The sequence below is a fragment of the Pagrus major genome, chromosome 11, assembly GCF_040436345.1.
Source record: "Pagrus major chromosome 11, Pma_NU_1.0".
NCBI lineage: Eukaryota > Metazoa > Chordata > Actinopteri > Spariformes > Sparidae > Pagrus > Pagrus major.
The window spans coordinates 17,215,463-17,232,682 of record NC_133225.1 but is presented as its reverse complement, the minus strand read 5'-3'; the positions used below and the strand labels follow the sequence as shown (position 1 = coordinate 17,232,682).

Sequence of the window (17,220 nt, the reverse complement as noted above, 5' to 3'; positions counted from 1 at the left end):
GTACCTCCTAATCCAAGACTCAAATGAATGAATGAAGTTAATGACAGATATTGCACCTGTATATACAAACCTGTATGAGTGTACACTCAAGTGTATGTTTCTCTCTATCCGTTTGGTGTATATAGCATTTCTATTCTATTGTACTTTTCCTATTTATTGCATGTATTTTCATTTTATTTTATTTTATATTTCTCTCAGTCAACTCATACCTTGCACTGCCACTTTTTTGTACTGTATTACTGTATTTGCACACTGTTCCTGTTCACTGTTCCCTTTTGCTGATGTGACAAATTGAATTTCTCCTACGGGGGATCAATAAAGATGCATCTTATTTTATCTTATCTTATCTTAATTTATCTTATTCGGCCAAAATATCAAATGTAAATAAATGTATCAAAGAATTACAATTATTTAGTACAAGACGGGTTCATCTATATTGAATGTGTCGAGTCCTGGCCTGAATAATAAATACCTGCAGTCACATTAAAGTAAATATTCTGTAGCAAATGAAACACAATTTATTACAAATATATATTAATACAAATGTCTGTGCTGTTAAGTATACTATAATGTGAACATAGGAGCTGGATTAGTGGCTATGCTAGACATCCTATGGTCCGGGCATGTTTACAGACATGCAGTGGGCTACATGGACTACAGTAAAGAGTACAGTGCTTATCAGGATACCCCATCTAGTTCCATCTAGCCTATTTGGATAATCAAAACAACATTACAAGCAAATTACAAGCAAAATATTCAAATGTATACATTCACTTTAGTTTTGGTGGGGTTTTGAATTATTGTGGCACTAATTACCATCTACAAATTACCACCCTTTCAATTATCACATCACTTCCATTGGATATTTAGGTTACATGTAATTGTACTGTACATGTACAAGTACATGTAAGGGATCGGTCATCACCTTCTGGACAGAAATCAGTACTGCAGGTTTCCAGTAAATTATTTTTTCTATGTTTTTGGCAAAAGAAATATCCCGTTTGCTTACATGTAGGTTACCTTTGTCGTAGCTATGTTTCTGTTGTGATTTAAAATAAATTTCACTGGCTATAACACAGAGTTTCACATACATAGACTGTAATCCTGTTTATTTCTGTACGTCTGCGGGCTGTAAAAATAAACAGGACAGAGACAAAAAATAAGAGGGTGAGCTGCAGGACACAGCTGGTGCCTGTGGGAATCGTATTAATTAAAAAAAAAGGCTAAATTGGATTAAGTAGCAGTTAAAAGTGAGGAAATGTGGTTGTTAGTAAACTCACCACCGGCAGGCTCTTGCGCAGTATTCCTGTTGAGTTAAAAGCGGTGAAAGAACACGTGCAGCCCGGTTGTTTCGTGATTATCGCTCCATCTAACTGTCCCACATAGTGCCTGGTAGTCTGCGGAGCAACACCTGTGCACATAATCTGCTTCCTGTCCCTCTACAGCCCTAAAAGCTTTAATACAGCCGTCGTCATAGAGACCGACAACACTCTTTACTACTCGCGCATGCGCACACGGGACAAACGCTCAACACAAATCGCTCCTAAGTAATAAAATCTCCATGAACACACTATAAACAAGGGGAAACATCCAAATTGGGCCAAGTACCATTCATGAAACAGAAGAACTGTGACCTTTAAGGAGATTTTAAAAGGTTACTGTAGAAAATAGGACAGCACTATATCTGTGTAATAACATGAGCAGCTAGTTGTTTGGGAGTATGATGCACTAAAGCACACTATCAACTCAAGTAATAAAGTTCTTGAAGTGAGTTTTGCATTATAACTTAAATTGTGGCGAGCCGATAATAATTATTTATTTTTTTAAAACAGGCAATAGATAAAATTACATTATAAACAAGTAACAATACTAAGAAGGAAAAATATTTGGAAGGCCATTTTAGTCGATATTAAATACAAAATAAATAAATATGCCTAGGTGAATACATAAATAAATGAAAATATAAATATATTAATGAGTCAATACATTTAATTAATAAATAAATAAACAAATAAGTAAACAATCGTTTTTTGTTTATTTAGTATGCATATTTATTTATGTATTTATTTAAATACTAAATATTGACTTACTAATAATAAGCCATATAATTTAGCCTTGAAGTCTTGAATTAATTAATAAAATTATGTCAGCCAAGTTATCACAAAAACATTGTTGGTTCATATTTAATCTGGCCGATAGCACATGACCGTGGGCTAGTGATGCTTTATTTTGAGCCTTTAATCCATATATAAACAAAAGTTGTGATAAAGTATACAAATAAAACATTTAAAAACATCTACATAGAGTTGGTAATACCAGGATCTTCAAGGTTATTTTACAAACAAAAAAAAATGTAGTCATAAATCTGGAATAGAAAAAGAGAAAAGTTGATCATGTAACCAACAGGATTCATTGCTAACGCGAACTCCGAAATACGCATGTGAGAAGTCAATGAACCCAACTTTGTTTTAGGCGCACTGCATTCTGGGTGTTGATGTTTCGCGGCAGGATTTCCCTACTCGGAGGGCCCGGCGCCGCGAGCGACGAAGAACGACATTTCCCATGGTGCCTCTGTCACTACCGAGGAACTACACGCCCCTTGACGGTTCAACTTCTTGAAGCACGACTGACAGCACGTAGGCACAACTTCTGATAATATTTTGAGTACGTCTGAACTACAGACGGCCGCGACGCACCGAGGAAAGAGCGGGTGTTTCTCCTACAAATGGCCACCATCGTGTTCTGCTCTGTGAACAAAACGGCTCGGACTACAGTGAGACGTTGCTTGACTTCACATTTAAAGGGGCTTGCTAGTGCAGGGGAGTCGCACTTGCCGTTATCCTCCACTCACAGCTCGTCACTGGCTTTGCTTCCGGGAACGAGATGGCTTTCCAGAGGCTCCAGCGTACGGTTCATGTCCCAAGGGACCGCAGGAAGAGCCTCAGCCGGGCGAACCAGGAGGGGAGCCCTGGCGCTCAGTGGAGCCGCAGCGGTGACGGCAGCAGCGGCGGTAGCTGGGTTTTTAGCCAACGCTAACCACTTCCAGCGTGCGGAGATGGCAACGAAGGTTTTACGAGCTCCTGAGGAGAAGGAGCCAGAGGGGGATATCTCGGAGAGATGTCGGGGGTTCATGTCTCCTCCGGTGACCGACATCGCTGTGCTGCAGAAGACGAAAGGGGAGATGCGGACGAGGATGGAGATGTTGATCATGGAGACGCAGGCCGAGTTCTGCAGAGCCCTGGAGGAGGTGGACGGTGGGACGTTCAAGGTGGACCGGTGGAAGAGGAAGGAAGGTGAGGGGATGCTCACCTGGTATCACACAAGAGCTCAGAGTGGAGCAGAACTGATCCATGTATATCCTGAGTATCGTTTATGAGATTCTCAAAGTCAGAACCACCAACCTCTTTTGATTTATTTCCTTATGGACCCTGTGTGTGTGTGTCAGGTGGTGGAGGAATCAGCTGTGTGATGCAAGATGGAAAGGTGTTTGAGAAGGCAGGGGTCAATGTGTCAGTGGTGTCTGGATACCTGACCGAGGAGGCCGCCAAGCAGATGAGGAGCAGAGGGAAAGTCCTCAAAGGGAAAGATGGTACATTCTTGTAACATGATATTTGTGTGCAGGCTTAGACCTTGATACAGCTTTTGACGAGAGCTGTGGTAACCTTCATTCTGTGTCATGTGTAATGGTGAAGTGTCGTGCTTTTCTCCCAGGTAAGCTGCCATTTTGTGCCATGGGTGTGAGCTCCGTTATCCACCCCAAGAACCCCCACATCCCCACAGTGCACTTCAACTACAGATACTTTGAGATCGAAGAGGAAGATGGTGAGTGTGAGACGTCAGCCGCTGTGTCTTGGTATCAGTGACACTATTGAGTACATGAATGAATGATAACCCTTGTTTCCTTCTTCCTTGTCTCTGTGCTTGTGTTTCAGGCTCGAAGCAGTGGTGGTTTGGTGGAGGCACAGACCTGACTCCAGTTTATATTAATAAGGAAGACGCTTTCCACTTCCACAAAACCCTGAAGGGGGCCTGTGACAAGCACCACTCACAGTACTACACCGACTTTAAGAAATGGTACAGTTTTTGACTGAAGATGCGTGTGTGTGCGCCTCAGCGTGTACTCATCTGTAAGCCTGATTTCTGTGTATCAGTGTGTGTGGATTACAATGGGTGTATCCTCTCTGTCAGATGATGATAAGAGGAAGTCTCTTCCTAAAATCTGCAGTTGCCGAAAAACCGTTGAGCCAGCAAATGACCACTGGGGATATGAAAGGGGTGGGTGTGGTTTATCTGATGTGGCTTGTCCTGAGCTAAGTTAGTTAAGTTTGTGTGAATTTAAAGTTCGATTTTAAAGGAAAGGTTAGGCTTTTGGGGTAAATAAATAAGTTTCTTTCCAAGAGTTGGACAAGAACATTGATACCACCCTTAGTTCTCTCAGTTTTTTACTTACAAGCAGGCAGGCTAGCTGTGCCCCCTGCTTCCAGTATTTATGTTAAGCTAAGCTAACTATCTCCTGGTTCAGCTTTTCTTTAACATTTAATCTGTAATTTAAATTCCTTTATAAACAGTTACTGTAAATCTTTTCCCCAGACTTATTTTAATTCATTTTGTCATAACTGCAGCTGTTTTTTATTGTAATTAAATAATTTGACATGAATTGCTGATATATTCAGATCTGTTGAATATTGTCAAGTCCATCTCTGGTTTTAAAAAAGAAAAGAAAAGGAAAGTCTGTTGGTTGATGTATTTGGTTCCACTTGCACAGTTCCACAGTTAAATCTATAGCCTGACATTATAACTGATTAATTTTCTTATACAATTCTTCTAATTTCTAGGTGTGACAAATACTTCTACATCCGGCACAGAGGAGAGACTCGTGGTATAGGAGGGATCTTCTTCGATGACCTGGAATCGCCAAGCCAGGAGGAGGCATTCAGCTTTGTCAAGAGCTGCGCCCGCACTGTGGTGCCCTGTTATCTGCCCATCGTATACAAACACCTCAACGATGCCTTTACTGATGAGGAGAAGGACTGGCAGCAAGTACGACGAGGAAGGTGAGTAAAATATGCACTGAAGAATAATTGATTGTTGATGATTTTTACAAAGAATGTTGTTAAAATCAGGAATTTATTATTAAAAAAAAGGCCAAAAGCCACAATTTGACTCCATACAAACCATTACTTTTCAGCCAAATCAACTATGACTTTGTGTAACTCACAGAAAGAAGGCTGTTGATACAAGCCTGCTTTTGTCCAGCTATTTCTGTTGGCATTTTCCTTCCCCTTCTGCTAACTGCATGTTACCATTCAAAGTCCCCGTCGCTACGTGAAAACGTAACAACAACCTCGGAGCAAGCAACCTGCATGCTGAAAATGGCGAATTCTGACCGAAATGATGATAATGTAATAAGGCAGGCCTGCTTGGTTGTTTTGCAGGAATTTAGTCCGTTTGATATTCCACTAAAACAAGTTCCTCCCCAACAGTATTTTGCAGGGGCACTGTCACTGCATCCTAGGCTTATCGCTGCCCAAGACGATTGTGATTGGTTTAAAGAAATACAAACAAGCTAGAGCATTTTTTATCCCCTATACCAGAATGAGAATGGGTTTAGCCAGTAAAGGGCTAAAAGGAAGTGTGGAGATACCTATCAATGACTTAATCTGCTATTGATAAAATCACACAGTCATTAAACTTATCTCAGGTGATCCATCACAGTCAACATTTTGTTTCCTTAATTTTGTAAAAGGTAAAATACAAAAAGACTGGAACACCAATTGATGATATGTACAAAAAAGCAGATCCTGGCAGAGAGCTCTGCCCCAGCAGGGAGTCTTGTCATGCAGTGAGAGACTACAACACAGAGAATCAGCTGAAGAGTGAGTTTATGAATGGGAAGTGTAATGGTGGGATAGAAACTCAGGCAGGGATTGGATGGGGGAGATAAAGGAGGAGAAAGAGACTGGACTGGAGTGAATAAACCCTGCTCAGTCTCAGCAATGAACTTCAGTTAACTTTTACTTCATTTGCATTAAAGTTGTGTGGTTTTGCAGCCAAAAGCACAGATTAACTGTCTTATAGGTAAGTGTGTGCATTTGTCGATCATGGAAGACAAACATTAAACAAAGGACTTTTGTTATTCTTAGCATTAAAATGTTCATGCACTCCAAAAGACTGTTCTGCTCACAAGCACAAAATGCAACAATTACTTTTATGAAAAAATAAAGATGATGGAATGTTCACTGTGCTGGATAAGATCTATATCTCAAGAATGATTTCAGTGAAGTTTATTATTGATTTGAATCGTCATACAAAAAGTTGTTTTGGCTTAGATTAGGAACAGAAGATCTTAACAGTGTCCACTGAATGTATCACAAAACAGTAAATTGTGTGTGTTTGATTTGTAGATATGTGGAGTTCAACCTGGTGTATGACAGGGGAGTGAAGTTTGGCTTGGCCACACCTGGCTCCAGAATTGAGAGTATTCTCATGTCTCTCCCCCTCACTGCCAGGTAACATAACACTAGTTCAGAACAGTGGCATCCCTGCTCTTGTATGACAGTAATGAGCGGTCCCTGTTGCTCAGTAACAAACTCACCCTTCCTCCTCAGGTGGGAGTACATGCACGAGCCTGCCAAAGGTACACGGGAGGCCGAGATGCTGGATGCGTTACGAAACCCCAAGGAGTGGGTGTGACCGCGGTGTTCACAGGTTTACACGTCAATGAGGACAAAAGTGTTTGAACAGATCAGCAGCATTTAACACCGTCCCTACCAAAATAATATGAAACTGCATTGCACTTGTCTGAAGAGTTTTTTAATTGCCGTTGGTACTTTTCTCTCTTTCCTGTTTGCTTTGTTTTGTCAAATCTGCCTTTTAGCACTTAATCACACCCTGATTACATTACTACTCATAATGAGACATTGTTTTATAAACTTCAGCTTTGTGCCATTGTTTCCTGCTTGGTAAACCAAAGAGTGACCAAATAATGTAACTTCACATGTGGCTATTGTCCCAGCTTTTAGGTCATCTCACACTGATCATGTGCTCCTTTTTTGAGACGTGTCAAACACTGGCTGTGTCTTTTTTTGTTTCCATGTCTGGGCTAAATGTGGCTTGCTCTACTTGAAGCTGTCAGAGCTCTGCTCTCCTCTACTCTTCTTAAACAAAGCACTGAGAGGGAAAATCAGGACAAACTGAGCCACTGGATGTATGCGTGTGCCACCACTGGTATCAACTGTTAATACATTTGCTTTCTGATGATTCAGTGCATCTGCTCTCAATTGTAGCTAAATAATAAGAATGACTGACCCCTCCTGAGCCTTGTTTACGTTGGTTTGTCATTCATTTTTGGTTAATGAGTCACTTACTGGTTTGTTAGAACAGCAGGAGTGATACTGGGATTCTGGATCAGTTTCCACAGAGAGGATAAACGTGAATCACAGACCAGGTGGCTCATTTAAGAAAGGTTTGTAAAACAAAAGGCCATGTAAAAATAGTTTATAATTACAATAAATTGTTCGTTCTACCTTGGGTCCTTTTTTCACTCTGAATCACCATAACCCTTTGAATAGACTGTGCAAAGCTCAGCGATGTATCAAACGTTTGTAAAATGATGAAACATTGGGTGAGTCCAGCAGGGTAGAAAAGAACAATATAAATTCAAGTTTAAACACTCAGAAAACACAAAATTAAACATCACTTTCATGAGATACTGAATTAAATTATGGCAACACACGGTGCATTTTTAATGTTTTATTACAAATCAATTCAAGCTTTTGCACATATCAAGGATTTATAACAAGTTCCCTTGCATTTAATGTTATATAACATTTTGCTGGATAAGGCATTGTAAAAAAAGGGCTCTGCAAGTGACAATAGACACCTGACCTAACCAAAATGGCTACCCCCACCAGCACAACTCAGTTGAAGGTCATAGCAAGTGCTGAGGTTCACAGGTCAACTCACAAAAAAGTAGAGTAATAATAGTCAGTGCTCAGAGTCTGTGAGGTGTAGACAGGAAATGTGACATTTAGCAGAATCTGTGAACATTAGACAGATATATTTGGTTTTTAGTGTATGCAGCAACATTGCATATAGAGAGTATGAGCACTTTTATCTCCAGAGGATTACAGTGGCATTGTGATGGCCGAGAGTGAGGAGGAACACGTTAAACCAGACCAGTCCTAGTTTCCATCAAACAGCTCATTTTGAGCTTTAACACAAAGTGCCTTCATTAATTCACGACTTACTGTATAATAGTTACACTAGAATCAATGCATTCACCACATTCCTATGCAGTAAAAAACAATCTCACTGTAACTTACTTTCACACATACAGACTCTACATATTTATATACAGGTACATAACACATGCTAAACATGAACTCTGTCCATAGTGACGTTAAATACAGAATCTCCCACCGCTGATAATTTTGCCCAAAGTTTCTGTTTCTATTGCTTTCTGTCCCACATTCCTGTGCAAGTCACCCCACAACTTACATTTATGGCGTAGCTGCAAACCTATTTGAAGAATCATCAGTGTACTTTTAGTGAAAGTGGCACAGCAGACGACTCTGTAGTCATATCCAACACGGTTAAATTTGCTCCAGGGGAAAGGTTAGGGAAGTATTTTCACAGTTAAAGCGGGCTCTGAGCAACTGTCAACACCCCAGAGGTGGACCTGGGCCAGCGAAGCGCTGACCATCAACAAACAGTGCAGAGCCAGATCCAACCTCAGGTGTACAGACCAAGCTGCATGCATTACCAAAATATACTCACACATATGACGCATGTACACAAAACACATTTCCCTGTAAAATTTAAAACACATCAAATCTAAACATTCACAAGTGTAGACTGAAGGTGGACCGATGCATTCATTTGGCAACTTCACTCTTTAAACCTGCATTAAGTGATCATTTTGATATCAACAATTAATCAAATTGGTGATTGTAATGTGACATGTTGTGCTGAACCCACTGTGAATCATCAGTACAGCAGCTCTGTGTTGAGTAATTGTTTTGGTTCTGATCATTTACTAAATGTTTGAGGCTCCCTTTTGATGATGATTAGCTTGATTTTAAGTTTGTTATTATTTCTGCCCTCTGGTGGTCAAAATTTGGTGGTCTTCCACAAATGCTGTTTCTGAATCTTGCAAAGCAAACTTTTTTGCAATAGTGGCAACAGTAAATACCTATATTGAAAACAGATATGTGAAATTAAAATCAGTATTAAAAATAGATGCAAAATATCCACTATTAACAACTTAAAAAATTGGCATTACCCTTTCAATAAAGCATCGGTCCAACTCCATGTACACTTTAAGAATAGTTGTCCTTCATTATGGCAGTCAGAACCCTTCTTTTTTTTACGCTACATGCATCATTTGCTATGCCTGCTGACTTAAATGATTTGCTACAGTGTGACAGCATAGATGCAACTCCAGGAGAATCACCAGAGGTGTTCGTTGGTTTTGGTATTGCAATATCATTTGCTCCTTCCTGCTACCACTTCACCTCGGTGATGAAAGGTTAGTGCAAATTTTAACAGCGCTGGCTCTGGCAAAGATTGCATTAGTCCATTGACCAGACAGTTAATAGTGTTTCTGTGTGTTGAAGGGGAAAGGCTGGTGATACCACAACAGTGACACTGCTAAACGATAACATGGTCTTAGTGTAGGTTAGGGGTTTTGTTGGATTGGTAGTGAGAGACAGGTTTACTTCCCATGGCCACCGTTGGCACTAATAGAGCTGGTGTTGACTATATCCTCATACTGCGGAGGAGGCTCCGTCTCTATTTGGACGTCTGCATGGCCCACAGCCTCCTCATAAGACGGTGGAGGGTCTCCAGCGCTTCCTCTTCCTGATGTGAGCTCTGAGCCTGGATAAGCTGGGCTGCTGTGGACACTGAGTTCTGATTGGTCACCATGGTGGTAATCCCTCCCCCAATGGTCCATAGAGACCACTGACAGGACGTGGTCGTGATGTGAGTGTCCCATGCTGGGGCTGCGCTGCGAGCGCTTGCGGGAATGGCAGCGCCACACAGTGATGGCGACGACCGCAATGATGAGCACGACCAGCAGCAATGGCACGATCAAGTAGAGAGAGTGGACTCCTCCTACCACCGTCTCCAACCCTCCAGATGGACTGCTCTCCCGCACGTATTCCTCCCAGAATCGTCTCTGCAGCCAATCAGAAGACAGATACACGTTGTCAAACTCAGATCAAAACCATTTACATCATGATAACACTCCGCTACATTCATGCAGGCTGTAGTGTCAACATGGTGCCACGAAATTGTTCCCAAAACACAGGGTCACAGGACACATGGTCTCCACTGTATGAATACTTTTATCTGGATTAGTTCAACACAAAGGCAGCGGACAATAACACCCGAACAAAAGGCGACCACATGATTGTGCACGTCCATCTGCGTGACTTTGCTCTCTGGCCTCTCACAATAGTTTTACAAATACGGCCTCCTTCTGTGGCATACACTCGGCTGTTCTTCCTGCTGATAATCATCACTTCCTGAAAAAACACCCACATTCCACAAGCGACCACTCTCAGCGTAGGATTTCATTACTGGACACATGAACCCTACGAAATATCGCTTTAAAGGGATATGTTGGATGTTTTTACATAGTGCAGCTGGTTCGGGCTGCTCAGTAGTAGTAATATTGATTTGTGGATTTTAAATCCAGCTGGGTGTCATGTGTCCAGACATTTCCAGTGAGCCAGCTACAGGTCAAAGAAGAACTGTGAGAATAAGCAGCAGAAAAATAATAAAAATGTTATGTTTTTGTACAACCCTGAGGATAATTGTGTGTTTTTGCTTCTTATTTTTGCTTAAATGAACCAAGGTGAATTTCTGTCTGACTAGTCACATCTGGCTGGTAAATCTCTGAACACAGGACCTCCTGCTGGAGCTTATATTCCTGTACAGACATTACAACTGGTGAGTAACTTAAACAACCTAATAATTAAGGAAATAACTATCCCTTCATGTTGTTTATGTGGTTGGCCACATGTAGCCATATACAAGTGTTTTCATGTGTTCTACTTCTCCATTCCTGTGTGAATTTAGCTTTGAAGAAAGGAGGAACTGCAGGTCTGACGTGACTCATCTCCTCACCGTCTTCTCGTCGTTCTCGAAAGCCTCGCGGGCCTCCTCATAGGTGCAGATCTCCTCGCGGCACTCCCGCTGAATGTTACCTTGCTTCATCTCCTCCAGCAAGGAGTTGGCCCTGCGCAGTCGACGCAGCACCGAGTTGGCCGCGTCCGCCGGCAGGAACACTGACAGACGGACGATAGGAGGAGGATTTGAGGGGGGGGAGACAAACACAAGGGCAGAGAAGAGGAAAGCATGTTAGATTGAGAGATGTGTGAGAGAAAAAAGAGCAAGAATAAAGATAACAAGTGGAGACAAGAGAATGATAGTGAAAAGGAGGAAAGTAATGGTGAGTCAGTAAGCGGAACAGCATGGTGGAGGAAGCAAAGGGGGAGAAATATAAGCAAAGAGAGAGTATTGAAAGAGACACGATTGAGGCAGAAGGAGGAGGAAGAGGATAGAGATGCCAAAAAAAAGTGAGAGGGAGAGAGGTGGGGACTGAAACAAAGGCTGTAGAGCAGAGCTGAGCGCTGCCCAGTGCCCACATTTCTGCATAAAAACAAAAGCTCCTTTGATTTAGGCATCCATCCCTGGGCCACATAAGAGAAACTGGAGGAATGAACTTAGAGAAGACAGAGTGCTCCTCTGTTTCACACATCCAGAATAAGAACATAAACTCTCAAACAGAGGCTGCACACAAGTTGCCACAACATGCCCTGGGAATGTCTGATGTGCTTCCAAATTAACAAGTTATGGCGTCTGTGTGACTCATGAATTCAGGGACGTGATCAGCACAAGATTTCAAAACAAACAAAAAAAAGGGGGGCAAAATGTTGAAAAAGAGTTTTTTCCTAGGAAAGAATAGGAATTGTGTGCTTAACTAGAGAAAAAACCTGTATAGTCACATTCCAACGACAAGACAAACACTAATGAAATTCAACACAGTGGAAAAGAAAAAAAAGACAATTGGAGGAGAGTTTCTGATGGAAAGTCGTGAAGTTATGAGTTTCTGTGCCTGTGGGCTAAATGTATAAGCAAACTTACCACTCCCCATGATTCCTGCGAGTCTGTTTGGGGTGCTTTATCTGTAGAAAACCAAACACACACACATCAACATACAGCTTTGAACCTGCTGATACATGATATACGAGTCAGGCAATAATTAACAAAGACTCCCATTTAAAACTACACATATTCCTTTGTTTCTTTCTTTACATAAACAGTCATTGAAAGAATCCCTCTAACCCTACACAGCAACACTGTCCTTCAACTTGTGACAGACTGAAAAAGGAGGTGGTGACATATTTTATGGACATGTGACCATCTAATACAGAGCAGAACATCTAATATTAGCCAACTAATCTGGCTTGAGGGAAATTCCTTTTAGAAAAAAGTAGATTTGAAAAGGAAACTAGTGGCACAGTAATATGAAGCATCGCGCCTCGTTGTCAAAAATGCTGCTGGGGAAAATAAGCCTTCAATATTGTGACTCAATGGATGGATAACAGTTTCAACAGCCACGCGTTAAAGGGCGTTGTTGTGAAGACATCCCTGACCAAAGTGACAGTGACCAATGGCGGCTGCTGGCCACTGTTACACATGGAGGTGTTACGGGAATCCTGCTCGTAGCTACCCGAATTAGATTACCAGCAGCGGAAACATCCCAAACAAAGCGCCGCCGCCCCGTTATACAAATCCCATGAGAGGCCGGATAAAGACTGAAAGCTACAGCGGTGTTAGCTAGGCTTCACCACGGCCACTAAAGGTCTCTTCTCGTCCGTGTGAGCGGTGTTGGTTAGCGCCTCTGTATTGACAAGCGGGGATGATTTGTGGGATCAGTGCGCTTTTAGCGACGGATGCGAATTAACGAGCGACACATGATTCAAATAACCAGACACCAAGGAGCGGATAGAAGAAGCTCAGCTAAATGTCGAAGGCTGTTACTTATCTCTGGTTGCATAAATATAAACTTTAACAGTTCAGCTCACCTCTTTTCGTCCCCAAAATGCGCATAAACGGTCCCTGGTCTTCTCTGCTGCCCCTGAGTGTTGCTATGCTCGCCGCGCATGCGCACAGCTGTGTTTGCGAACAGCGGCCCTATGAACTGCCCCTGTCCCTGAGTTAAAGGGACAGTCCACAGATAAACACGGGTTATACTGGCCACAATCAATACAACCAGTCATTGATGGGTTACATTTTAACAGGGTGGGGTGGCCGGATGAGGGCATCCTAACCCTGACCCTAGCACACACTAATCCTAGGGCAATTCTTGATATTATAACCACAATTATGGTTTTGACTACAACTGCAATTAGGCTTGATGCACATTTTGTGTAGGCCTATTCTTCGACTGGATGTGACCATTAAGCATTTTAATAATGCCTATTCTTCAAAATACACTGTAGTTTTGACAGTATGTACCTGTGGTTCCCAAACAGTGTGCTGTGGCACACTGGTGTGCTGTGAGCAATGTCCAGGTGTGCCGAGGGATACTGTTACAACCATAAATGTTTGCAATTTAAAGATATACAACAATTAATAAATGAGTTTTTGATTTACTTTATCAGTCCTTGTACACATTTATTTCCTAATACAGAGGCAAACATCCAACACCCTAAAAAATCCTTTAAAACCCTCCAGCAGACCAAAAATATATGGACTTCAATAGCACTTTTCCAGTCTACTGACCACTCAAATCCCCCCATTCACACACTGATGGCAGAGGCAGCCATACACGCAGCCGAACTGCTCATCAGGAGCAATGTGGTTTTCAGTATATTGCTCAAGGATACCTTGAAGGGCAGCTGGAGGATCGGGGAATCGAACCAGTCAACTTACTGATTACTGGACAACCCGCAGCAACAGCTGCCCCACAAGCACAGTGGGATTAGATGTGCAAATTGCCACCAGATTTTATTAAATCTAGATTATACATATTTTACATTTGATTAGACTGTATTAAATCCAATAAGATTAAAAAAGAAATACATTTTTTTTTTAAATTGTTAAAATTTTTGTTGCTCTCAAAGAGCAGAAAGGCTTTAATATGTGCTCTGTGAATAAATATCAGTATAAACCATGTCATGTTGCTTTGAAATGTACTTTGTTCATAATTTACTTATAATAATTTACCACCTAGCATGTTGAGTTTATGTAACTGACAGTTTTATGGCCTTAAAGACAAGAAAAAAATCCCATCCCGATTAATTAAACCCACATTCATTTTGTTTTTAGCTCCACTCATCAGCTGTGGTGCTATGCCAGCCAGTAATGTATGGCAGAGGAGGAGACAGTAGTTATCAATTTGTTTCCATGCTTTTAAACTTTTGCTTAACGTTTCGTCTGTCTGTTGAGTTGAACATTTCAATCTGAGTAATCTGACATTTTGTACCTCAAACATGTGATTGGAGAAGTGTACAGCAACTCCACACATGTTGTATTAACGTAGATCAGTTTTGTTGTTAGATCAGGACTGTGTATGTGTGTGTGTGCGCGCGCATCACAGATTGTAATCAAGTCTCTACTGATTACAATCTGTGATCATCAGTAATGATGTTGAAATACTTTGCCACCAGGAACAATTGACCTACACTCGAAAGTACATGCAAGACATACAAATATCTATATGTAATAGAAATATGCTCAAATCTATTTGGTTCAAGAAATTGAAATCTTCCTATATATTCAATAGTTCTACCAAACAGTAACTTTTTACTATAAACGTACAATGTATTGACAAGAGGTCTAAGACAAATATTAATCTGGTTAAATGTAACTATAAAGTTAATTTTCTTCAGAAATTACGCATCTTGTGCGTGAGTGTGCGTGCATGTGTGTGCATGTTAATCAATATGAATTAATTGCGAGATTCTTCCCTAAAGACAACGGATTAGCTCAGTTCAATTAGGGGACAAAATAAACGGTGTAAGCTTTCCTGTGTGTGTGTGTGTGTGTGTGTGTGTGTGTGTGTTACAGAGAGAGAGAGAGAGAAAGTGTGGTATTAAACAAAGTGTTTTACCTGAAGAGACAGCGGAGAGAAACAGAAGTGGGGTAAAGTGTGTCACAAGATAATAGCAGCATTGTAGTTGTGAAATGAACCCACTAAAATTAAGGTTTACTGATATTGTATGTCAGTTAAATGAGAAAAAATTATATTCTCTGGATGGTTTGCCTCACAATGGTTGTATTTTGTTTCCTTTATCCCAATATTCAAAATAAAATATACATTTTCCCCAGAGTACAGCAGCAAAAAGTCTAAAACAGGTTAAAGACAGTTTTAAAAACTGTACATAAACCTTGAAAACAAAATTAAGTTCTAATAAATCATAAGGAAACTTTGATAAATACAATCATCATGCAGGTTTTGTATAGGTATGTGCACACTATAGTGGTCATGGAGAAATCTCAGTTACATCGACAGTAGATGATGTTGAATTACACAGTAAACATTTAAAAGAAAATGAACTTGTTGAGTCAGATTGTGATGTGTTCAGTGAATTCCACTAAGACTGTAGTCCTGGGTGCTGTAGTTTATATGTTTGAGTGCCCCCATGTGTCTCCAAGAATGCATTTTGATAATCACAAACAATAGGCTCTGTGGGAAAATAGCATTTTTCACAGGAGAAGAAATTAGACAACAAACAATAACATCTAAAAATCACAAGGAAAGCTAGTTAAATACAACAGATAAAAGCAGGTAAAGTGCATAGTAAGATACCAGATACGCTGATTACATGGTGAACATCTCTGCCATCGCAACACAATCTCCATCAGCAATGGCATAGCATCATAACCATCATTGTCATCATCATCATCAACATCATCATCATCATCATCATCATCAACATCACCAACATCAACATCATCATCAACATCAACATCATCATCATCATCAACATCAACATCAACATCATCAACATCATCATCATCATCATCATCAACATCATCATCAACATCAACATCATCATCAACATCAACATCATCATCATCATCATCATCAACATCAACATCAACATCAACATCATCATCATCATCAACATCAACATCAACATCATCATCAACATCATCATCATCAACATCATCATCATCATCAACATCAACATCATCATCAACATCATCATCAACATCAACATCAACATCATCATCAACATCAACATCAACATCATCATCAACATCAACATCAACATAATCATCAACATCAACATCAACATCATCATCATCAACATCACCAACATCAACATCATCATCAACATCAACATCATCATCAACATCAACATCAACAACATCAACATCAACATCATCATCAACATCAACATCAACATCAACATCAACATCAACAACAACATCAACATCAACATCATCATCAACATCATCATCAACAACAACATGCATACCTCTGTCAAGGCCCCAGCAGCCCCCTTTAATTCAATCAAACCTAATCTCAGAAAACTACATTTCGTGGAATTACATTCAGTAGTTTTTGTGTAATCCTGCTGACAAACCAGCCAACAGTGAAATCCTAACTTTCTTTGGCAGAGGTAAGATCTAGAACCATGAAGGTCCTCTCTACATAAAACTGAGATGAGGATTTTTAGAGGCAGAACAGACTTTGCTGAACCCTTCCTACACAGCATCTCTGTCACAATCAAAATCCAGTTTGTTATCAATTTCAATTAAAAGGTGCTTGTAGTTCTCTATAGTCATCTGTCCCTTGATGAGAGTCTGATTGAGGTCTGAGGCCTAAAATCCATCAGCTGAACAATAGCTGACATCTTGTTTTTTGTTATTTTTTGCATTAGCCTATATTGTGGTCTGTTGTGGCTTGATGAAAGTTGTGAGATCAGCACTTCTGCATATTGAAACCCAAAGAAGTTGACCATAAAACATTACTGTTATCCACTTCCATAGCGCTTTTATTGTATAAATCTGATTGGTTGTCAAGGAGCATCATTAAAGTACACCACCAGCCATTAAGGAAAATCCATCCAGCATGAGGACTAACAGAGAGAGAGAGAGAGAGAGAGAGAGAGAGAGAAGCAGCGGGTCTAGGCACTAGGACCCAGCAGCAGGTGCAGCCAGTGTTATTTCAGTGATCTGCAGCTCGGTCCCTCC

The 17,220-nt window shown here is 40.7% G+C and overlaps 2 protein-coding genes across 2 annotated transcripts; one reads left to right on the top strand and one right to left on the bottom strand.

Annotated features, from left to right (window-relative positions):
* Positions 1-2,602: 2,602 nt before the first annotated feature.
* Positions 2,603-7,525, top strand: cpox (coproporphyrinogen oxidase). The gene is made up of 7 exons (XM_073476034.1): positions 2,603-3,293; positions 3,446-3,589; positions 3,712-3,822; positions 3,933-4,074; positions 4,836-5,054; positions 6,405-6,509; positions 6,609-7,525. Exons 1-7 carry the CDS (start codon positions 2,726-2,728, stop codon positions 6,691-6,693), a joined length of 1,374 nt encoding a protein of 457 aa, XP_073332135.1. The 5' UTR covers positions 2,603-2,725; the 3' UTR covers positions 6,694-7,525.
* A 212-nt stretch (positions 7,526-7,737) lies between these two features.
* prrg1 (proline rich Gla (G-carboxyglutamic acid) 1) lies at positions 7,738-13,182 on the bottom strand. The gene is made up of 4 exons (XM_073476035.1): positions 13,098-13,182; positions 12,154-12,194; positions 11,134-11,294; positions 7,738-10,180 (listed from the first exon to the last, which is right to left on the bottom strand). The coding sequence occupies exons 2-4, from the start codon at positions 12,161-12,163 to the stop codon at positions 9,716-9,718; spliced, it is 636 nt and encodes a 211-aa protein (XP_073332136.1). The 5' UTR covers positions 12,164-12,194; positions 13,098-13,182; the 3' UTR covers positions 7,738-9,715.
* Positions 13,183-17,220: the final 4,038 nt, after the last annotated feature.